Source organism: Ciona robusta, chromosome 13 (genome assembly GCF_009617815.1).
Source record: "Ciona robusta chromosome 13, ASM961781v2".
Classification (NCBI taxonomy): Eukaryota; Metazoa; Chordata; class Ascidiacea; order Phlebobranchia; family Cionidae; genus Ciona; species Ciona robusta.
This window is the reverse complement of record NC_143247.1, coordinates 3,807,638-3,831,464: the sequence shown is the minus strand read 5'-3', so window position 1 is coordinate 3,831,464 and position 23,827 is coordinate 3,807,638. Positions and strand designations below refer to the sequence as shown.

Genomic DNA, 23,827 nt, shown 5'->3' with positions numbered 1-23,827 from the left:
AAGCCCTCAGTAGCGCGATCCAACGTTTGTTTCCGTTTTAGCAGAGCGATAATTAAAAGACTTGCGAATTACGTGTCCATTTTCATCATCATGTTTTATTTCCTATGCACATTTTGTTTCAGCGATGACGTGCGAAGCAAGAATGTAACTTCTATCACCGAAAATTGCCATCTTTATGCCTTGAAGACAGACAATATCTTCCAATTTTTTCACAAGTTCTGTTTCACACACGCATTTTGGTGGCTCTTGCATAGGGAAAGCTCCCCTTTCAAGAAATACCTACCGGGCCCCCCACCGGGCGTGTTTTAGTATGACTCGTAACACCGGGTCCTCACCGGGTCCCACCGGGCCCCACCGGGCCCCGCACCGGGCGTGTTTTAGTATATTTTTTTCCACCGGGCCCCACCGGGCCCCGCCGGGCGTGTTTTAGTAGGACCCAACAGAAATTTAAAACATGCTAACTTTTGATTGGGGAGTTCAAAATATTTAATCTTAAACGGCAGATTTACAGTTTTAGATTTACATTTGTAACATTTTCTTTACTACGCGCTGTTATATAACCAATATCATTGCTTTGGTCATATTCTGATGCTTTTATAAGGAAAATTGTCCAACAGAACTCAGCACATAAAATACCGTGTGCATGTGTGCCATACTACTAGTTTTCAAACGTAAGTTTAAAGCGAAGCCAAGCCTGGAAAATCGGAGCAAGTTCAAAATCATTCCATACAATCATGGTAAGTTACAATTTGTTGTATTTATTTTGTCGTTTTTATCCTTTGGGCTAAGTAATAGCACTGTCTGTAAGTAATTCATAAATGTGTGTATGTCGTACAGAAAACGCATATTTTGAACTTTTGTACCTCTCTAGCTCTTGAAGCAGTCACACAACTGCAATAACATGTAAATTTTACCCTTTTTGTTATTGTATATTTCCCCTATCTTCAGTACTCTGACCGAGGAGACAAAAAAAGTCATTCATTCTTTTTCACTTTACAGTTATTCTATATATAAGTTCAATCATTTATTTACAATCATGGCTTTAAAAAGTAGTTACACCATTAAAACACACCTTATTATCTTCCCAGTTATTCTATATCTGAAACATACTTTGTTTCCTTTCCAGTTATTCTATTCCTTCTTTAAGTCCCTGGTTGGCAAAGATGTCGTTGTAGAATTAAAGAACGACCTAAGTATATGCGGCACCTTGCATTCAGTGGATCAATACTTGAATATTAAACTTACAGATATCAGTGTAACTGATCCAGAGAAATATCCACATATGGTGAGAAATATAATGTGTTCTATTCTATATGGGTGAGGTCTTACAAAGAGGCATGCCATTGGACCAGGGATTTTTTGCCCCCTCTGCTCATAGTTAAGTTAAAGCTATTACAACAGTAAATATTCACACAAATCTAGTTTACCTCCTTTGGAAGCAGTATGCTAAAACATTTTCCAGAATATAAACTTATTAAATGGGTTACATTGTATAAAGACTCCTATTATTTAACTTAGTATTAAGCTTGATTTTACTCGAGTAAGGTCTTGTGGCGAGGCAAAGCAATTAAGCCAGAGTTGTTCCACTACTGAACCATTAGACCATTGTTATATATTGTACCTGAAATTAAAACGTAACTTTCCCAAGTCCTTTTTATACCTGGTCATAACCTAATATCTTAAAAGTATATAAACTTGTTGAATACAAATATATAATACCTTAAATTAAACATCTTCCCCAGTTATCCGTGAAGAATTGTTTTGTCCGAGGATCCGTCGTCCGATACGTCCAACTTCCAGCTGACGAGGTTGACACCGGTTTACTTCAAGATGCAGCGAGAAAAGAAGCGGTTCAAAGCAAACAATGAACACTATGACATCACAATGCGATGATGTCATTAATGAACACTTTGACATCACAATGTGATGATGTCATTCGCTTTGAAGCGTTATTTCATTTCCAGCAATTTTTTTTGCGTATTTTTTTATCGATTTTTATGTTTCTGAATTTGTATTCCCACCAATTAAACTGATCACCAAACACACTACACTGCCCATTGGAACTTAAACTGAACACTCAATAAATAAATTGAAACACCTAACTTAGTCGCTGTCAAAATCCCCACTTGCGAGGAGCGAAAACTGATTAGTCATAGGAGAGATTGTGACATCATGATCGGAATCTGAGTTGTCAGATTCCGAATCTTGTTTTGAAACCGCCATCAATATATTTGAATCCTCTTCAAGTGTGTCATCCTCTTCATTGGAGGACCACACTTCGGAGTTGGAGTCGCATATGGATTCGGAGCTGTAAAGATCCTCCACACGAAGAGGTAAGGGCCTCCCGTTGCCATGGAAATGCCCGGTTGATTGAAGAGCGAGAAGACCCACAGTGTTCTCGTGTTGCTCCCAGTAATCTGGGGGGCAGGATGGTTATTGTACCTTCCTACTTTATCCTCTAATAATTTGGACAACCCATTAGTGACCACTGGGTTGGAGCAATTGCAAAGTGTCCTGCCCAAGGACACATACGCACATAATGATGGCAGCACTAAACCTTGAACCCATTACCTCTGGGTTAGAGGCAGACGAGCTAACCAACTGTGCTACGGGCGCCGAATTATATCAGGTAAAAGTTTGCTATTTATTATTGCAAGTGGTTACTTATGGGTTGTCTAAATCTAGTCTAATATTTACAATGGGTAAAGGTGTATTTAACAGTTGCTGGTTTAATATTGCTCCGACCCAGTGGTTACTTATGGGTAGTCTAAATTGCATGTAATGCGGTCCAACCACAAATGTTTTTCAAATGTTTGGTAAAATACACATAGTTTCCAGACCTTCAAAATGTAGGGATAATTGAACCCTATTCTTATAACACAACAAATTTTAAGTGAAATGGAACATTTTATTCTATAACAGTGAGGTTCTATAACGAGTCATGCCAGAAACCTGGGATTTGGGGCAGAATGGGCACATTCCTACCCCAATAGTTCAGTTACAAATCTAATATAAAAACAAATATATATGGAGACTTTTTAAAGAAAAACACTGTACAAACAAACACAGCAATACCTTTATTATGTGTGAACCCCGGTGGTCTCATATACAAACATAACCTCCCATCAACTGCCATCCTTAATATACTGTTAGCCGCTCTGTATACATCTGGACGAGCTGCTTTGGCTGTGCGGTAATTCCGCTTCTCTGCCCAAGCTGTGATAAGGAAAAAAAAATTGTAAACTATTTATTGCAAAACAAGATTGAATCTTAAAATGTACAGCCTGAAGTGTTTTAACTAAAAAGTGAAATAATTTGAAAATGCGACAAAGAACATAGTATTAAACATATATGGTAACCTGTAAGCAGGCACGAGGTGTATGAATCAGAACACCCGAGTTATAACGACTGTTGTTGCCCCGCCATACGAGGAAAAACAAGTTACATTCTCATTTGTTAACATACATAATCAACTACAACCGACCTTCACTAATCTCCCATGGCGTCCATTGATCTCGGTATCTCGGATTTTCAACTCGCTTTAGTTGCAATATATCCACTAGAGGGATACGTGAAGCCAGGTACCCAACAGGGGTGTAAGGTTCTTGGACTTGCGCTATCGGGTAGATACCGCTAAGAATCTGGGGGTTTATATTCCAATGTCAGTGAACACAAGATTCTTATGTTATTCCTCATGAAAAAACACGGCGAAGAAAAGGAAATTAGCAAAACAACAGTCGATAAATCAAGCTAGGGTAAAAACACTTGGTTTGTAGACCACAAAACTGTCAAAATAAATGCATATTGAATGGTTAGTAAATAAAACAAATTATGATGCAATTGGCGGAAAATTATGCAAAGTTTCATAAACTTAACAATCTAACTTACTTGTAGTTGTTTATGAATAAGTGAGGGAAAGACAAGACCCGGAGAATCGCACAACTTTACAGTTTTAGTAAGAAAATAAGTTTGGAAGTATTTTGTATGCCCGGGGGTCACTGATGTGCTGACAACTTTACGACCAATTAATCCATTCATTAAAGAGGATTTACCAACATTTGGGTGGCCTGTGGACAAGTGTGTTATATATCATGTTACCAGTATTATGTATGGTGGGCACGAGGTGTATGAAACAGAACACCCGTGTTATAACAACTGTCATTGCCCCGCCATGCGAGGATAAATAAGTTACATAACTTGTAAGCTGGCACGAAGTGTATGAAACAGAACACCAGTGTTATAATGATTGTTGTTGCCCCGCCATGCGAGGATAAACAAATATTTATACAATAAACAATTCAGCACCACTCACCCACGAACCCAATAGTGAGTATTTCATCTTGTGTTGTTTTATCGACCTTTTCATTTGAAGAAACTTTTTGGGGCAAAACGCGGTTCGAATCTAAGCATATATTTCATAAAAACAACATTATATTATATATAACATAAAAATTTGTTCAGAGAGGAGCATATATATACAATATATACATAAATTGTATGTCATGATTTAGACAATTTTTTAAGTCCCCTTTACCACATGCAAGCATATATACAATTACTTTATATTAGCAACATAAATACCTGGTACTTGCTATGCATGTAATAAAGAGTATGACTATGACATCATAATAAATACTTACCACCAGCAGCTGCATGGTGATTGGTGGAATCCTCGTTACCATGGAAACCAAGTTGTTGAAGATCGGATTCAATTTTCGTCGCCCATGACGATAAATCAACTGTAATAGAAATAATATAATTGGTAATGGGCCAACTCTGGCCTACATCCCAGGTCCCATGACGTGTCTCGCTGTAGGACCTCACCCATATAGAATAGAATGTGCATATACAATGTTGGGGTAATGAACCAACTCTGGCCTAAATCTCAGGTCCCATGGCGTGCCTCACTGTACAACCTCACCCAAATAGAATAGAATGTGCATATACAATGTTGGGGTAATGGGCCAACTCTGGCCTAAATCTCAGGTCCCATGGCGTGCCTCGCTGTAGGACCTCACCCATACAGTATAGAAATGTTATAAAAACACCACATAGAAACACCATTACCTTTATCCCCCACAATATTCTTGCATATTTGTAAAAGCTCCTTAGGTCCGATCTGTGTATTGTAAACTCGCTTCTTTCGCGTTCTCTTACTTTTCTCTGCACAAATATGCATGTTGTACTATGTTTGGGTTCTCTATGTTTCCATACCACACGCTGTATAACTATGTTAAGTGAACTTACTATTCGCAAGATCAACTATTCAGTGTAGTTATGAAGCTAGGAACTTACTATTAGCGAGATCCACACTTCTCACATCTTGTGGGAATGAAGTGAACCAAACTACGTGAAGCTCCGGGAATAATCTGTGAATAATAAAACTAAGTAAAGGTTTGTTACAGGTAGAAATACTATGCTTTAAAAGGTTTCTGCTGACTCAGATTGTGATGATATCAACAATTTGTTACAGATAACAGGACGCGCCATGAGTAGGAGTTTAAAATTAATTCTGCTATCATTGTGGAAATATGCAAACTTGGCTGATAAACTTAATGATAATTGCTTCAACCCCTTGGTCACTAATGATATTAGGGTTCTGTAACTCACTTTTGTGCTGAAATTATATGAAGATACGCACCTATGGTAAGTTAGCTTATAAACATTGACTTTTAAACCAATACTTACTCCTTAAAATATGAAGTCCACGCAGCAATGACATTAGCAGGGACCAAGTCGATCTTGTTTAAAACCAATATAAGAGGTTTGTTCAATTCCTTGGTCACATATTCGTATAAAGCAGGGGAGAAGTGGAGGATCTATTGGAAGGGTACTACTGTTATTTTCTACTGACTGTTATTTCTGTGAAACAAATCTAACTTATTGGTTCAAGTGTTCCTTGGTTAATGCACTTGTTATATGATATCAAGATTTAGCGCAAAAGTAAAAGTCAATTAAATTTGGCTCCGCAGTAAAAATGATTGAACTTGAAAAAACACATCAGTAAAAATGATTGAACTTGAAAAAATGTGCACGATATTCGTCTATTACTTTTGAAAAGAAACTAATATTTATATAACATAAATAAAAGATCTCTATGTTACCGGGTGTCTAACGTCAGTTACCATGACGATGACATCACTCATCTCCCAAACCCTCCATGCTTGCCGCCATGTCTATAGAAATCATATAAAATATAAAGAGATACGGCCTAAGAATACTGTAGAACCAACTAACAAATTTCCATATAGTAGGATGGGGAAAGATGGGACACTTTTTCTATCTATTTTCTCTTCCTATTTGGTAGTAAACAAAGAACATTCAAAGAATTATAAAACCGTATCCTCACGACTCCCATAGACCATTGTTAATTGTTTGAAACATGATCAGGATATTAGGTTTGAACAATAGCAACTCTGTACTAAATCTCAGCACCCATGATACACTGTAGGATCTTACCCATATAGAATATGAATACACAACTACTACAAGAAATACATGATATTTATCCACCTCAAGATTATGTTCAAAATAACTCAGGTTCTGTTCGCCAAATTCCTCATAAATATTCATCAAGTAAGATTTAAAATAAGCTTCTTCCTTCCTTTCAACTTGTTGTTTAGACATTGTATATTTCCATGTGGGTCGCTTGGGCACGTCGAGCACTGTTGGTGGAATGAAACATATGAAATGTAATTAAAATCATATCTGAAAATACTTTGTATACAAATACTTTATGAATGCTGAGACTTATAATGACTTGTATGCTAAGACTCGTAACCTAGCACCAGGTGTATGAACAAACGTAACCTAGCACCAGGTGTATGAACAAACGTAACCTAGCACCAGGTGTATGAACACCTGTATTATAATGACTGTCGTTTTCTGGACATGGGGGATAATGCAAGTTACATTCATTGATTAAATTATCATATTAGTATTTCATACCCTATGACCTTGCACATGAAAATCTTATAAACTTGTACAAAAATCTTGTCCATAGAAATGTTATTACCTGATCCAGGTCTATAGACATCCTTGATGTCTGCTTCAAGTTCTCGTTCATCCACAAAGATGACAGGAAGACTTTGAGCATCTTTCTTCCTCCTCTCTAGCTCCTCGCGTGATTCTTTCAAGAAGTTAAGATGGAAACGAGAGGGATCGTAAACGCCTGCATAGAAATATTATAATTATCTCAAATTCCTGCATAGAAATATTATAATTATGGCAAATTACTGCACAGAAATTGGAGTTAAATTCTAAAATTCCAAGTAAGAAGAAATAAAGGCAATAAAACTTGGAAAATGAGTTCGATTCCAGTATAAAATGTTTATTATAGAATCATTTTAAATATGGCAAGATTTTATCGAAAATTAATGTCGTTTATTTTATACTAGAAGCCAAATTTACGATTACATGTTAAAAACCATGCCTGGCAAGACCAGCATTTTGCCACCCCTATTTTTGGTGAGTATAGGTTGAACAGATTAAGTTATATATAATTATAAATATATAATAGCCTACCTTTGGTATGCTCTTTGGCTTCAGGTAGTGAATGTGAAGAATGGGGTTCAGTTGGTTTATCAGATGATGATGGTTGCCATGTTTGTACTTGGGGAGGGTGGTCCGAAGACCCTGGGGTGGAATAATGATAAATAGTATGGTGGTCTATGACTCTATGTATGTATATAATACTTAGGGAAAAGAGGTTCATATTTTCATTCTCTTATCATAGCATTTTTAGTAAGTAAAGTATAATTTTCGAATTGTATAACTGTATCCTCAGAGCTAAAATTCCCTTTGTATTAAGTGTTGAGCTGGTCCTAATTGATCCGTTCTTGGACGAGGTACAATATCATGGGTTCTTGTAGGTTTCAATACAAACATTAGAAACAATATATATATAACACTAGTGTATTATTTGTAACATTTATACATTATTTGCTAACCACCAACCTCTAATCACTAACCCCCTAACCACCACCCCCTGTCCCCTAACACTTGTCACTTTCCACCAGCCTATTCTGCCATGATGTACCAGAGGATCCTTCACCAGATTAACTTCTTACCTTTCTTGATACGTTTATCGTGCAGTTGTTGTTTCTTTTGCTTTCCACTGAACGGTTTCTTTCTCGGCATTGGCCAAACACGTTGAAAACTCAAAGAATAATTCGCTCAACCAAACGCACAACACTTGCTTTTACTAACTATAGCAATTATGTACCAGTCGATTACGAACCGGTACCTTAATAAAAATACATAAACACAAAAAAAGAAACATAATTTTGGGTCGCAAGAACGTCCACAAAGTACTTTAATCTAAGATTCTAAGCTATACTGCCATAAACTTTCGCAAAGCAAACTTTACAAAGTTATTGCACAATATTGTGCATAGGGGGTTTCCCTACGTAAACAAAAATACTTTTTTACTTCCCCAGAGTCCGCATATAAACATGTTATATTTGCCTATTAAAAGATTTCCATATATATTAGAACTATACCATTTTAACAAACAGATATGCCTACATTCGTTAATGATTCACGCTATTTAATCTCACGTGGCAGTGACAGTCGTTACAATACGAGCGTCCTATTTCATACGCATTAATACATGGTATGAATACACATGTAATATGATCTCACAGATCCGAACCAAACAAATATACTATTAATACTAAAGCAGTACATCACCTATCCAGACAAAAGTAATTCTGCTAACATACATTAAGATATTAAATTACCTGGATCGCCTTTGTTCAGTTACTAATACACAAATATGATAAAGGGCTATATTTGTAAAGACAACTTTAAACAAATATTATCTTTTCATATCAGCCTATTGTCCGAATGCCTGCTATAAGCTGTTGTGTTACACCATGGTTACACGTATTACACATATCCTGATGCTATACTATGTCAGATATATTAAAAGCATTCATATCCTAAAATAAATATAAAACCTTGAATGAGTTGGTTGGTTATCAAATGTATAGTTAAAAAAGACAGTCATAAACTGCCATGGCAGCAAATTTTAACTTAATCCATCAAAACTCTGGTGAACCCACTGACAGAGTTGTGTTGATCTTAAGATGTTATCTGTACAGCCCACACAAGGAGAAAATCACTTCTACATAACTTATAATGTGTGGGTGGTTGTGGTTTAACACAGTGACATTCTGCATTTCAATGGCTGCTATTTATGTGAAGAGCTATAGTTAAGCTAATGTTTGAGCAACTGTTTGAAACAAAAACTGTAAACAACTATAAATATAAGCCTTACTGAATTTTAGTTTAACCAGTTTGTATAGCAAAAAAAAACAGTTGAATTTAAAACAAAAATAAACTACAAGAACAGCAATTAAAGGAAGAACAAATAGGGTTAAAAAAACAAATAAAAAAAACAATTAAATTCAAAGAAGAAGAATTTAACTACAAGAACAGAAATCAAACTACAACAAGAATTGAAAGAACTAGTTATAATGAACTAAGAAATGATAACAAGTAAAGATTTAAAACAGTTTCAGCTTTTTAAATTTAAATATAAGAAAACATAAACCCTACAGATAGTGTAGCAAAGAAAGAACTGCTATTGCAAATAACATGCTACTAAAAATCTTATTCTTTATTAAAAACAAATAAACAACGAAAAATATAAGTGAACAAAACAATTTTTAAAGAAAATCCACTGAACAGAGCTAAAACTTAATTGCAGTTATAGTAAATGAAATAAATACATGCAAGAGTTTGAAACACAAAAAAACTGAATTGAAGATAAGATCCCAAAATGAGAGCTACAATTACTTTTGGGTTTCTTATGATTATATTTGGTACATCTTGGGCAGATTCAACTTATTATAACAGTAAGTTATGTAACATAATTTGTTATTTATAGATAAATTCTTGTAATCAATAAATAAGCCTTGACAAACATATAAAATATTTTAAGATTACCACCTTAAAATATTAAATAAATTGACATTTATATCATCAGTTGTTTATTTAAGATTTTAAGAATAATATTATAAGATTACACAAACATTATAAAACCATATCCCTGACCTGCATAAAACCATACTTGTACTTAATAACATATATAATTTGGTTTCTTATATTCAATAACATATTATAATTTGGTTTCTTATATTCAATAACATATTATAATTTGGTTTCTTATATTCAATAACATATTATAATTTGGTTCCTTATATTCAATAACATATTATAATTTGGTTTCTTATATTCAATAACATATTATAATTTGGTTCCTTATTTTCAATAACATATATAATTTGGTTCCTTATATTCAATAACATATTATAAAAAACAAGTATAACTTCCCTTACAATTACTAAGTGTCCATACCTATATGTAAAAACAAATTTGGTTACAGTAACTTGCAAGACACTTGGAGTGGACATCAAGACTTTCAAACAAAATGTGATTTGTCCGGCAAACTGTGTAAGGAGGTTTAACAGGGTGTTTGGGACCAACCATTATACTGGGTATTCAGAAGTTTGTGCTGCAGCTGTACATGATGGGAGAATTACAAGTATATATATCTAAGCATTAAGATCCTTAATAACAATTTAAGTCGATGCATAACGTTAACATATTTGAATTAATATATTTGTAGATATATATACATAGTAGTGTAGGGTCAGATGGAACTCATTTTTATTCCATTTTTCGTCCCATTTGGTAGTAAACAAAGAATATTCAAAGAATTATAAAACCGTATCCCCACGACTCCCATAGACTGTTGTTAGTTATTTAAAACACAGTCAGGATATTTGTATATTATGTGCTTATAGTGTCCTATCTTTCCCCACCCTACTATAATTAAGTGTATCTTTTCTTTCATGTCAAAGTGAGAAGATTTATTTAGTGGGGTGGGTCTTGGTATGACTCCCATAGACCGTTGTTAATTGTTTAAAACACGATTAGGATATTTGTATTTTATGTATGTTGCGACATTCAACCTGAATAAACGAATGATAATATTATACAGACGCAGGCGGCAAAGTGACAGTATATACAAGGGTTGGCCAACATAGATTTAAAGGAAGTATAAGACACGGTGTTCATAGCGTTAGGGATGACCACTACTACTGGGTGTTCTTCCAATTTCAAGGTAAAGTTAAAGTTTATTCAATAGTGAAAATTTCTGTGGTAAATTAAACGTTTTGAGCATGAGGTGTATGGAACAGAACACCTGTGTTATAACGACGTTTGTGTTAACACCTGTGTTATAATGGTGTTTGCCACGCGAAGATGAATAAATTTGTTCATTTATATAAAGTTTTATCAAAAATCTAAATTTAAAGCTTGATAAACATTATCAACTATTTTTGTTTGAATCCTTTCAAGCAAACTCATCAATTAAATAATAATTTTCAAAGAAAACTGCAAAACACGATTGAATCTCAAGGTTGAACTTTAGATTATATAGAAAAGTAAATGAAGTTGTTACATTACCTTTGCAGAGGTTAGCGCATGTAAGCTCCTTGATATGCAAGAATCAGCAAAAGTTTACACTGTGGATTGCCCCAAGCATTGCACAGATAAGGTAATGATATTTGGGTCAGGGATATACCACACTAGGTCGGGAATCTGCAATGCAGCGTTATTCGATGGAGTTATTAAGAAAGGTAAAGATAATTAACATAAAAAAATAAGATTGACGTAAAATAAGTATTTAAAAATATTTATTAAAAAAATTATTAAATATTAAAAAAAAAATGCAAAATGTGATTGAATCTGAATGAGTAATGAATTTAAAAGTTGTCTTTGAATTTAATACATAACATTAACAATACAGGCAGAGGGGGTAGAGTCACCGTGTATAAAGTACGTAATGTTAATATAAATAAGTGGGACGAACGATGGAAGACCCAGAATGGCGTGAATTCTTTTAGAAGAGATTTTACCGAACATGGATTCCTATTTAACGGTAAAACTAAATGTTTGTATAACTTAAGGAGTACGTTTGGACTTTCTAAGGCTAACATTTATAGGGTTCAAAACAGCTTTGTTTTTTGTTTAATATTTTAAACATAATAAAAATAGGACCCCACATAATAGCAATATATAGGGTGGGGAAGATGGGGCACCTTTTTCTTCCATTTTCTCATCCTATTTATATTTTATTGTATATATTTGCATATATTTCAAAGACATGCAAAATGCACTAAATTAGTGACTGACAAACAGCTATATTATTAACACACAGCACCAGCCATCCCATGCTCAATGAATGGGACAAGTATCGAGGAAAAAGATTGGTTTGTTGGTTTCTGCCCACCAAGGTGTGACCAAGCTAACTACCAAGTCAAAGGGAATAATATTTATTCTGAAGATTCGAACATTTGCGCGGCTGCAGTTCATGATGGACAGATTAACGCTGGTTTGCTTGTTATAAACTTATAATAACGCTGTTAACGTATGCGAAAAACAAACATTTTTATAAACTATTTGCACCGTCTGTTATTATTATGAAAAAAATGAACTTTTAAAAACTATTTCGTAATCATTTAAAAAAATTGTTTATGTTAAATAAACGTGCAGCCCATGGGCCCACCCAGTAATTGATACTTTGCCAACCACTAATTAAGTTGCACACCCCTGTTTTAAAACAACAATACCCAGTTTAAAATAGACCTGGTTTAAAGTTTATTAGGCTAGGGTAAGATTGTCCATGTTTGATTCTTTCATCTTGCATGCATTTTCATTATTTTCAACTTACTATATATAAACCAATGTTCTAATCACCAACACCCAGTTTAAAATAGACATATTGTAGACACTGGTGGATTAATAAGTGGATATCGAACATCGGGCTTAACTTCCTACGTTGGGAATTATAAACATGGAATAACAAGTACAACACATGGGGTGTCCGGGGCTTCCTTTACATTTCAAGGTAAAAATATTAATAATCATAGATTAACATTATAATATCTATGGCCAGTTGGCCATTTAATTAATAAAAAATGCGAAATACTAAACATTAACTAATTTATGTACGTATAGCCACTGTCGTTGCAAGGATAAATAAGTTACATACGCAGTAACTTGTAAGCGGGCACGAGGTGTATGAAACAGAACACCAATGTTATTATGACTGTCGTTGCCCTGCCATGCGAGGATAAATTAGTTACATAGGTGGTAACTTTTGAGCACAAGGTGTATGAAACAGAACACCCGTGTTATAACGACTACCGTTGCCCAACCGTACGAGGGTAAATAAGTTATATACGTGGTAACTCGTAAGCAGGCATTAGGTGTATGAAACAGAACAGTCGTGGTATAACGACTGTCATTGTCCCGCATTACAAGGAACAAATAAGTTACACTCATTTATTTAATTACCAAAACTTACATTTTATCCCAGTTTCTTGCAGCACAACTGCAGAGAAGTTTACAGCAGACATTGTAATGCTGATCTGTCCATCTTATTCTGAGTGTCGAGATACACCTGAAGATACGAGACGTATATATGGGACATATGTGTATGCAGATGTATCAAGTATATGTATGGCTGCCACCATGGATCAGACAATAAGATTTGGTTGGTAAATGTAACTTATAAAGGGCAACGATAGTCGTTAAACTGGGTATAAGACTCAAAAGTAAAACAATAATACAATTACGTTGTTTTACCAGAAAAGCTTTTTATTTATGTATTACATGAAAGCATATTCAAACACTCTGTTTATAGAACTAAGCCTACCAACCTATGTGAAGAAAAGCAAAGGCATGTTGTCGTATTATGGGACATACAGTAAAGCTACTGATATTCAAAGTCATTCATACAACTCCACACAGAACTCATTTATATTTATGAGTCTTATATCAACCCGTGATACGGAAAGAAAAGGTAAGCTGATGTTCAAATAGTCTAATTATAATTGGCCATAAATATAAATAAAATCTAATATAACAATAAATGAATATATAGTAGTTGGCCCGTCTCATATATTGGCCCCATGTCATAAATTGGCCACATGTCATATATTAACCCCATGTCATAAATTGGCCCCATTTTATAAATTGGCCCCATGTCATATATTGGCCCCATGTCATATATTGGCCCCATTTTATAAAATGGCCCCATGTCATATATTGGCCCAATGTCATATATTGGCCCAATGTCATAAATTGGCCCCATGTCATATATTGGCCCCATGTCATAAATTGGCCACATGTCATATATTAACCCCATGTCATAAATTGGCCCCATTTTATAAAATGACCCCATGTCATATATTGACCCCATGTCATAAATTGGCCCCATTTTATAAAATGACCCCATGTCATATATTGACCCCATGTCATAAATTGGCCACATGTCATATATTAACCCCATGTCATAAATTGGCCCCATTTTATAAATTGGCCCCATTTTATAAATTGGCCCCATGTCATATATTGGCCACATGTCATAAATTAGCCCCATGTCATATATTAGCCCCTATGCAATATAATGGCCCCATGTTATATATTGGCCCCATGTCATATATTAGCCCCATGTTATATATTGGCCCCATGTCATATAATAGCCGCATGTCATATATTGGCCCCATGTTATAAATTGGCCCCATGTTATAAATTAGCCCCATGTCATATATTGGCCCCATTTTATAAATTGGCCCCATGTCATAAATTAGCCCCAATGTCATATATTGGCCCCATGTCATATACTGGCCCATGTCATATATTGGCCCCATTTTATAAAATGGCCCCATGTTATAAATTAGCCCCATGTTATATATTGGCCCCAATGTTATATATTGGCCCCATTTTATAAATTGGCCCCATGTCATAAATTAGCCCCAATGTCATAAATTAGCCCCATGTCATATACTGGCCCATGTCATATATTGGCCCCATTTTATAAAATGGCCCCATGTTATAAATTAGCCCCATGTCATAAATTGGCCCCATGTTATATATTGGCCCCAATGTTATATATTGGCCCCATGTCATAAATTGGCCCCATTTTATAAAATGGCCCCATGTTATAATTTAGCCCCATGTCATATATTGGCCCCATGTCATAAATTGGCCCCATGTTATATATTGGCCCCAATGTTATATATTGGCCCCATGTCGTATATAGGCCCCATGTCATAAAATAGCCCCAAGTCATATATTGGCCCCATGTCATATATTAGCCCCTATGCAATATAATGGCCCCATTATATTCCCAGCAAAACACAAGTCGTGTCTGCTACAAGGCAGTGACTTTACAGAGGAAAGATTTGACGTTGAATGTTCAGGGTATTGTTACTTATCCACTGATTCTGTGTGGGGAAGTGGGGTTTATACGGACAACTCATATATATGTAAAGCTGCACTGATAGACGGGAAGTTACTAAGTAAGTTAACCACTCCAGTACAGGAGTCAGCTGTTTATGTAAACTAGGATATCAAATAAATGAAAATAGGAATATTGAGCAAAATTGTTGGTAACTTGTATACACATGGTAACTTGTATACACATGGTAACTTGTATACACATGGTAACTTGTATACACATGTAACCTTTGTCAGAAACTGTTTTATGCTTCCGGTGACAACTTGCCTGACTTACATACATGGTTACTGGTAAGTTGGCACGAGGTGTATGAAACAGAACACTCGTGTTAGAACGTCTGTTGTTGCCCCACCAGGTAATAATAAAAAGATTACATTTATTCACCCACAAAATTACATACGTGGTAACTAGTTAGCGCACAAGGTGTATAAAACACAACATTCTTGTAATAAAAGTCAATTTCCAAGAGAGACAAGTTACATAACTCCCACAGTGCAAATCCCGTGGTGATTTTTAAACACATATTTACCTCCAGAGAATCAGTTTCAAACAGTCCATGTTGAAATAGTGGAAGGACAACCCTCATACAACGCCTCACAAAATGGTGATCCTCACACATGGAGCAGAAATCATGGACCGTGGCATCGGTCGTTCAGGTTCACTGATGAATAATAATATGTATTATGACATCATCATGTTCAATATGACATCATTATAATCAATATAACATCATTATGTTACTATTATGGTGGCAGTAATATACATTAACAGTTTTATAAACATATAGTAGAGTGGGGGAAGATGGGACACCTTTAGCACTTAATATCCAAATATCCTGATCGTGTTTTAAACAATAAACAACTGTGTATGGAAGTCGTGAGGATACAGTTTTATATTTCTTTGAATGTACTTTGTTTACTACCAAAGGGGATGAAAAAATAGAATAAAAAGGTGTCCCATCTTCCCCCACCCTACTATACAGTATTATGTTATACATGTGGTGGCAGTATTATACATGGGAGTTTTATAAACATACAGTATTATGTGTAGCCAATATATTGTATGATACTATTACACTTGTTTTCGAAAACAACTGTTCTGAAATAAATCATAATTATGGTAAAGTGGGAAAGGAGTTCGGTTGTTGATCTTAAGATGTTATCTGTACAGCCCACACAAGGAGAAAATCACTTCTACATAACTTATAATGTGTGGGTGGTTGTGGTTTAACACAGTGACACTCAAACGCTGCAAAGGCTGCTACTCAAGTGAGGGGCTGTAGCTAAGATAATGCGTAAAAAAAGGTCTTAACATAAAAACAACTTACAGCAACTTGGGTAGGCCCTACTGGTTTTAATTTGAAACAGTTTGGATAACATTCTAATTGTATCTAAGCCAATGTGTCAGTTGGGTCTTAATATAAACATAATGTTGTACAGGCTAATGTTGTACAGGTATCTTAACATGTAAACAGCTAAGAGTAGACCTTAATGGTGAAGTAGTTTGCATAGCCAAAACGAACAGGTATAAATTTATAACAAAAAAACAGCTAAATTATTCTAATACAAGAACAGCAACTAAAAAAGAACAAATAAAGTACAAGAACGGAAACAAAACTAGAACAAGAACAGTTTAACTGCAACAAGAACTTAAAGAACCATTTACTAGTTATATTTGTGAAAAAAACAGAAAATATAAGTAAACAAACACTTTTAAAGAAAATCAACTGAACGGAACTAAAACTTTAAAAAATAAATAAATGCAAAAGTTTCAAACATAAAAAAACGAAGACAGGTCCCAAAATGAGAGCTTCAATTACCATTGGCTTTCTTATGATTATATTTGGTACATCTTGGGCAGATTCAACTTATTATAACAGTAAGTTATGTAACATAATTTGTTATTTATTTCTTTGAAAATAAAATGACTAAGAACTAAATAAATGCATATAGTATGATGGGAGAAGATGGGACACCTTTAACTCATAATATCCAAATATCCTGATCGGAATTTTAACAATTAACAACGGTCTGTTGGAGTCCTGAGGGTAGGGTTTAATAATTCTTTGAATGTTCTTGTTTACTACCAAATGGGACGGGAAAATAGAACGAAAAAATGCCCCATCTTCTCCCACCCTACTATATACCTAAATTCTTAAAACACTATTTTTTTGCGTGTATATTAACTTATCAATATCCAGGTCCTATAATAGGTTAGGTTAAGGAGTTTAAAACAATGTGTTAACCTCAACAAGTAAATGGCTGAAGAATAAAACAATATAAATTTCCATTAGCTAAATTCCTGTAATAAATAAATAAGTCTCGACAAACATAAAATATTTAAGATCACATTAGGTAGGCATGAAACCAAGTACCGCAACATACATAGGACCATAGTTATTTTTACCATGTAAAAACCAAGTGATTTTCTTTACTTACAGTAACTTGCAGAACAATTGGGTTAGACATCAAGACTTTCAAACAGAATGTGATTTGTCCAGCAAATTGTGTAAGGAGGTTTAACAGGGTGTTTGGGACCAACCATTATACTGGGTATTCGGAAGTTTGTGCTGCAGCTGTACATGATGGGAGAATTACAAGTATATTTTTGAATGTTTACATTTATATATAGTAGGGTGGGGGAAGATGGGACACCTTTATTTTCTTTTGACGTGCCATCATATTTGGTAATAAACAAAGAACATTCAAATAATTATAAAACTGTATCCACGCGATTCCCAAAGAACGTTGTTAATTGTTTAAAACACGATAAGGATATTTGTATATTATGTATGTCATCAACATTCAATTGTATAAATGAATAAAAATATTATCCAGACGCAGGTGGGAAAGTGACAGTACATACAAGGGTTGGCCAAAATAGGTTTAAGGGAAGTATAAGAAACGGTGTTCATAGTGTTAGAGATGATAACTACTTCAACGTGTTCTTCCAATTTCAAGGTGAGGTTAAGTTTATTTAATGGTGAAAATTTTTGTGGAAAATCAAAAGATTTGAGCGCGAGGTGTGTGTAGAACACCCGTGTTATAACAACTGTCGTTGCCCCACCATGTGAGGATAAATAAGTTACATACGTGGTAACTGGTAAGCTGATACGAGGTGTATGAACAGAACACTCATGTTATAATAACTGTTGTTGTTTTCCGGCCATGTGAGTATGAATAAGTTAATTTGTTCATTTACATAAAGCATGACTGTTAACTAACTTTGATTATCGAGCAAAAATACAACCCATCATTTAATAAATACTTATAAATAAATACAAAAATAACAATTTTACAAAAAACTGCAACACATGTTTGAATCTCAAGGTTGAACTTTAGATTATATAGAAAAGTAAATGAAGTTGTTACATTACCTTTACAGAGGTTAGCGCATGTAAGCTCCTTGATATGCAAGAATCAGCAAAAGTTTACACTGTGGATTGCCCCAAGCATTGCACAAATAAGGTAATGATATTTGGGTCAGGGATATACCACACTAGGTCGGGAATCTGCAATGCAGCGTTTTTCGATGGAGTTATTAAGAAAGGTAAAGATAATTAACATAAACAATACGCCAGTAGTTATTTATAGGTTGTCTAAATAATTAACATAAACCATAAACTAGTAGTCACTAACTAATGGTTTGTCTAAATTGTCAGCCATACATTAAAACAAAAATAATCACCCACAAAGTTACATACGTGGTGACTCGTAAGCATGCACGAGGTTTATGAAACATGGTTATTAGTATAAAATATAAAGTACTTTGTGTAAAATTGGTGAACTCTTGGCAACGACAGCCACCCCTGAAGTTCGTTAGGCATTTGGGAAGATTTACTAAAAAAAATTAAATAAATATTAAAAATAAATGCAAAGTATGATTGAATCTCAAAATGTACAGTCGGAGATGTGTTTTAACTAAACGATGAATGTAATAGATTTAAAATTTGTCTTTGAGTTTTATACATAACATTAACAATACAGGCAGAGGGGGTAGAGTCACCGTGTATAAAGTACATACTGTTGATATACATAAGTGGAAACAACGATGGGAGACCAAGAATGGGGTAAAATCTTATACGAGAGTTTACGATGAACATGGATTCCTATTTAACGGTAATCGGTAAATTTAGACTGGGTAACTTAAGAGGTGCTTGGACTTTCTAAGGATAACCTAAATAAATGTCAAAAACCCACTTTGTGTGAAAGTTTTAAACAAAATAAAAATGGGCCCTACAGAATAGTAATATATCAATATAATAGGGTGGGGAAGATGGCACACCTTTTTTTTACTCCCATAGACAGTTGTTAATTGTTTAAAACACGATCAGGATATTTCAACATTATGTGCTAAAGGTGTCCCATCTTCCCCACAATATTATATATTACTAGTATTACACTTATGTTATAACATAGAGCAACAAAATTGTCACGAACTAAATATTAGGTTTCATAGGCATCACTATGTATGACCATCCCCTTAAGAATAAAATATAGCATGTACATTGCTAACACACAGCACCAGCCATCCCATGCTCAATGAATGGGACAAGTATCGAGGAAAAAGATTGGTTTGTTGGTTTCTGCCTACCAAGGTGTGACCAAGCTAACTACCAAGTTAAAGGGAATAATATTTATTCTGAAGATTCGAACATTTGCGCGGCTGCAGTTCATGATGGACAGATTAACGCTGGTTTGCTTGTTAATATGATAACGCTGTTAATGTATGGCAATTTGCACATGTAGTTTCGAATATGTTTATAATCACCAACAAAGTTACATAGGCGGTAACTTGTAAGCGGGCATGAGGTGTATGAAACAGAACACCTGTGTTATAATGACTGTCGTTATCCCACCATGCGAGGATAAATAAGTTACATACGTGGTAACTAGTAAGCGGGCATGAGGTGTATGAAACAGAACACTTGTGTTATAACGACAGTCGTTGCCCCGCCATGTGAGGATAACATAAACCATCTTACTATTATTCATCTTGTATGCATATCCATTATCAACAACACCATTCAGTTTAAAATAGACATATTGTAGACACTGGTGGATTAATAAGTGGATACAGAACATCAGGCTTAACTTCCTACGTTGGGAATTATAAACATGGAATAACAAGTACAACACATGGGGTGTCCGGGGCTTCCTTTACATTTCAAGGTAAAAACATTAATAATCATAGATTAACATTATAATAACTATGATAAGCAGGGACGAGGTGTGAACACCCGTGTTATATAGCGATTTCGTTGCCCTGCCATGCAAGGATAAAAGGGTTACATACGTGGTAACTCAAATGCGGGCACGAGGTGTATGAAACTGAACACCCATGTTATAACGACTACCGTTTCCCCGCCATGTGAGGAATAAATAAGTTACATACATGGTAACTCTTAAGTAAGCACAAGGTGTATGAAACAAAACACCCATGTTATAACGACTACCATTGCCCTGTATAAGTTACATTAATTTATTTAATCATCAAAACTTACATTTTATCCCAGTTTCTTGCAGCACAACTGCAGAGAAGTTTACAGCAGACATTGTAATGCTGATCTGTCCATCTTATTCTGAGTGTCGAGATACACCTGAAGATACGAGACGTATATATGGGACATATGTGTATGCAGATGTATCAAGTATATGTATGGCTGCCACCATGGATCAGACAATAAGATTTGGTTGGTGGAATTGATGGGCTGCTTGTGTTGATAAAATATATAAATAAATAGAAGTTTTGATTAAAACAGTAAACTATATTATTGTTTTACTTGTAAATTAGTAGGACTGTTTGTTTTAAATTAAATCTAGCTTATAACCTGCTGTTGCTGCTGCCAGGAATAAACTAATATATAAATAAATTTGTTCTTTTGGTGAAAATATAATATCTTGCTTATAGCAGATGAATTAATAAAAATTAGCTCTTACCTATATATTACGTTACAGCTGAATATAATTCGCTATATTTAGTTTAAAACAAGAAGTTATACCAATTTTCAGGTAAAACAATAATTTAATGTACTTTGTTTTACCAGAAAAGCTTTTTATTTATATATTGCATTTTACTTGGTAGCAACACCAGTAGAATAAGGTAGATAATTACTGTTTATTTGTGTTAAGATATGAATGAATTATATTCAAGTACTCTGTTTATAGGACAAAGCAAAGCAGTTCATATAAAGAAAAGCAAAGGCATGTTGTCGTATTATGGGACATATAGTAAAGCTACTGATATTCAAAGTCATTCATACAACTCCACACAGAACTCATTTATATTTAAGATTCCTGTCGTGACACCTCATGGTATAAGAAAAAAAGGTAAGCTGATAGCCCCATGTCATACATTGGCCCATCTCATATACTGGCACCAATGTTATAAATTGGCCCCATGTCGTATATAGGCCCCATGTCGTAAATTGGCCCCATGTCGTATATAGGCCCCATGTCGTATATTGGCCCCATGTCATAAATTGGCCCCATGTCATATATTGGCCCCATGTCATAAATTGGCCGCATGTCGTATATAGGCCCCATGTCGTAAATTGGCCCCATGTCGTATATAGGCCCCATGTCGTATATTGGCCCCATGTCGTATATCGGCCCCATGTCATATATTGGCCCCATGTCGTATATCGGCCCCATGTCGTATATTGGCCCCATGTCATAAATTGGCCACATGTCATATATTGGCCCCATGTCATAAATTGGCCACATGTCATACATCGGCCCCATGTCATACATTGGCCCCATGTCGTATATAGGCCCCATGTCGTATATTGGCCCCATGTCATAAATTGGCCGCATCTCATACATTGGCTCTATGTCATATATTAGCCTCATGTCATATATTGGCCCATCTCATATACTGGCACCAATGTTATAAATTGGCCCCATGTCATAAATTGGCCCCATTTTATACACGGCCCCATGTCATAAATTGGCCCCATTTTATACACTGGCCCCATGTTATAAATTGGCCCCATTTTATATATTGGCCCCATGTCATAAATTGGCCTTATGTCATATATTGGCCCTATGTCATAAATTGGCCCCATTATATTCCCAGCAAAACACAAGTCGTGTCTGCTACAAGGCAGTGACTTTACAGAGGAAAGATTTGACGTTGAATGTTCAGGGTATTGTTACTTATCCACTGATTCTGTGTGGGGAAGTGGGGTTTATACGGACAACTCATATATATGTAAAGCTGCACTGATAGACGGGAAATTACTAAGTAAGTTGAATCAGGAACTGTTTTAAGCGCCCAGCGCCCTGATAACGTGTGTTATAACGATTGTCGTTACCCGCTAGATAAGGCTAAAAATATTACATACATGGCAACTAGTAAGCGAACACAAGGTGTATGAAATGGGACACCCGTGGTATAAGGACTGTCACTGCTCCACCATGCGAGGATAAATACGTTACATACGTGGAACTCGTAAGCGGGTACTTTACCCTTAAAGAATAGATTAGTTTATCCCATCATAACAATCACTATATCAATAAAACACATACTTACCTCCAGAGAATCAGTTTCAAACAGTCCATGTTGAAATAGTGGAAGGACAACCCTCATACAACGCCTCACAAAATGGTGATCCTCACACATGGAGCAGAAATCATGGACCGTGGCATCGGTCGTTCAGATTCACTGATGAATAATAATATGTATTATGACATCATCATGTTCAATATGACATCACTAATATGGTGGCAGTAATATACATTAACAGTTTTATAAATATACAATATTATGTATGTGAATAATAATACATTGTATACAAAATACAATTACATGTAAATAATATTGTGTTTGATAATAATGGATTATTCAGCACACAAAGTGTTGGGAGCTTGTATACATATTGTATGTAACCTATTATAACTAACTATTTCATCAATCTTTCTAACATTTTGTATGGAGTTAAAATAAAAAAACTAAAACTAACAGTAAAATAACACGGTCATTTGTCAAGCAAGGATATAAATGGCATTAGAATGCAGTAGCAAGCAAAGAGACAGAAACTTATTATCACAGCAGCGTCAAAAAACTGCAATAAATCATAATTATGGTGAAGCGAGAAAGGAGTTCGGTTGTTGATCTTAAGATGTTATCTGTACAGCCCACACAAGGAGAAAATCACTTCTACATAACTTATAATGTGTGGGTGGTTGTGGTTTAACACAGTTACACTCAAATGCTGCATTTCAATGCTGGGTGTGTGGTTGTGGTGTAAGACAGTGACACTCAAATACTGCAATGGCTGCTACTCAAGTGAGGGTCTGTAGGGTCTTAACATAAAAACTGTAAAAAAAACAGCTTTACTTACAGTAATTTGGGTAGGCCCTACTGGTTTTAATTTGAAACAGTTTGCATAACATTCTAATTGTATCTAAGCTAATGTGTCAGTAAGGTCTTAATATAAACATTACAATAGGCAAGGCTACTAGATTTAAAGACTTTAGTTGCAGCAAGAACAAGAGTATTTATTTGACA

At 35.1% G+C, this 23,827-nt stretch overlaps 4 protein-coding genes across 5 annotated transcripts; 3 read left to right on the top strand and 1 right to left on the bottom strand.

Moving 5' to 3' along the window:
- The first annotated feature begins 491 nt into the window (after window positions 1–491).
- Window positions 492–2,102, top strand: LOC149725910 (U6 snRNA-associated Sm-like protein LSm2). Its single transcript, XM_089891738.1, has 3 exons — window positions 492–737; window positions 1,127–1,285; window positions 1,743–2,102. Exons 1-3 carry the CDS (start codon window positions 735–737, stop codon window positions 1,866–1,868), a joined length of 288 nt encoding a protein of 95 aa, XP_089747864.1. The 5' UTR covers window positions 492–734; the 3' UTR covers window positions 1,869–2,102.
- Window positions 2,086–9,402, bottom strand: LOC149725909 (guanine nucleotide-binding protein-like 1). 2 transcript variants are annotated; one of them, XM_089891683.1, is made up of 14 exons: window positions 8,070–9,402; window positions 7,525–7,635; window positions 7,016–7,171; window positions 6,514–6,665; window positions 6,105–6,176; window positions 5,689–5,819; window positions 5,296–5,369; window positions 5,068–5,163; window positions 4,641–4,739; window positions 4,313–4,402; window positions 3,889–4,067; window positions 3,485–3,641; window positions 3,076–3,216; window positions 2,086–2,417 (listed from the first exon to the last, which is right to left on the bottom strand). In XM_089891683.1, the coding sequence occupies exons 1-14, from the start codon at window positions 8,137–8,139 to the stop codon at window positions 2,104–2,106; spliced, it is 1,842 nt and encodes a 613-aa protein (XP_089747809.1). In that variant the 5' UTR covers window positions 8,140–9,402; the 3' UTR covers window positions 2,086–2,103. The 2 variants fall into 2 exon arrangements, with proteins under 2 accessions (XP_089747809.1, XP_089747810.1); XM_089891684.1 differs by lacking the exon at window positions 6,105–6,176.
- A 316-nt stretch (window positions 9,403–9,718) lies between these two features.
- Window positions 9,719–16,448, top strand: LOC149725908 (uncharacterized). The gene is made up of 11 exons (XM_089891698.1): window positions 9,719–9,860; window positions 10,391–10,549; window positions 11,009–11,131; window positions 11,484–11,648; window positions 11,819–11,950; window positions 12,230–12,403; window positions 12,800–12,919; window positions 13,391–13,567; window positions 13,718–13,876; window positions 15,210–15,377; window positions 15,852–16,448. Exons 1-11 carry the CDS (start codon window positions 9,785–9,787, stop codon window positions 15,986–15,988), a joined length of 1,590 nt encoding a protein of 529 aa, XP_089747824.1. The 5' UTR covers window positions 9,719–9,784; the 3' UTR covers window positions 15,989–16,448.
- A 555-nt stretch (window positions 16,449–17,003) lies between these two features.
- Window positions 17,004–23,137, top strand: LOC149725907 (uncharacterized). Its single transcript, XM_089891697.1, has 11 exons — window positions 17,004–17,194; window positions 17,757–17,915; window positions 18,154–18,276; window positions 18,701–18,865; window positions 19,303–19,434; window positions 19,838–20,011; window positions 20,368–20,487; window positions 20,832–21,008; window positions 21,484–21,645; window positions 22,394–22,561; window positions 22,856–23,137. Exons 1-11 carry the CDS (start codon window positions 17,119–17,121, stop codon window positions 22,990–22,992), a joined length of 1,593 nt encoding a protein of 530 aa, XP_089747823.1. The 5' UTR covers window positions 17,004–17,118; the 3' UTR covers window positions 22,993–23,137.
- Window positions 23,138–23,827: the final 690 nt, after the last annotated feature.

What these genes read in the sequence shown, in the direction of transcription:
- LOC149725910 (XM_089891738.1), top strand. An exon ending in CAGAGAAATATCCACATATG is followed by an intron (nt 1,286 to 1,742) that starts GTGAGAAATATA and finishes CATCTTCCCCAG; the next exon opens with TTATCCGTGAAGAATTGTTT.
- LOC149725909 (XM_089891683.1), bottom strand. Translation starts at nt 8,139, where the DNA reads ATGCCGAGAAAGAAACCGTTCAGTGGAAAGCAAAAGAAACAACAACTG. An exon ending in ATTTTGAACATAATCTTGAG is followed by an intron (nt 6,177 to 6,513) that starts GTGGATAAATAT and finishes TGATTTCTATAG; the next exon opens with ACATGGCGGCAAGCATGGAG. An exon ending in TAACTGACGTTAGACACCCG is followed by an intron (nt 5,820 to 6,104) that starts GTAACATAGAGA and finishes CCCTTCCAATAG; the next exon opens with ATCCTCCACTTCTCCCCTGC.
- LOC149725908 (XM_089891698.1), top strand. Translation starts at nt 9,785, where the DNA reads ATGAGAGCTACAATTACTTTTGGGTTTCTTATGATTATATTTGGTACA. An exon ending in CGATGGAGTTATTAAGAAAG is followed by an intron (nt 11,649 to 11,818) that starts GTAAAGATAATT and finishes TTAACAATACAG; the next exon opens with GCAGAGGGGGTAGAGTCACC. An exon ending in CCGTGATACGGAAAGAAAAG is followed by an intron (nt 13,877 to 15,209) that starts GTAAGCTGATGT and finishes TTATATTCCCAG; the next exon opens with CAAAACACAAGTCGTGTCTG.
- LOC149725907 (XM_089891697.1), top strand. Translation starts at nt 17,119, where the DNA reads ATGAGAGCTTCAATTACCATTGGCTTTCTTATGATTATATTTGGTACA. An exon ending in TGATGGACAGATTAACGCTG is followed by an intron (nt 20,012 to 20,367) that starts GTTTGCTTGTTA and finishes GACATATTGTAG; the next exon opens with ACACTGGTGGATTAATAAGT. An exon ending in GATAGACGGGAAATTACTAA is followed by an intron (nt 22,562 to 22,855) that starts GTAAGTTGAATC and finishes ACTTACCTCCAG; the next exon opens with AGAATCAGTTTCAAACAGTC.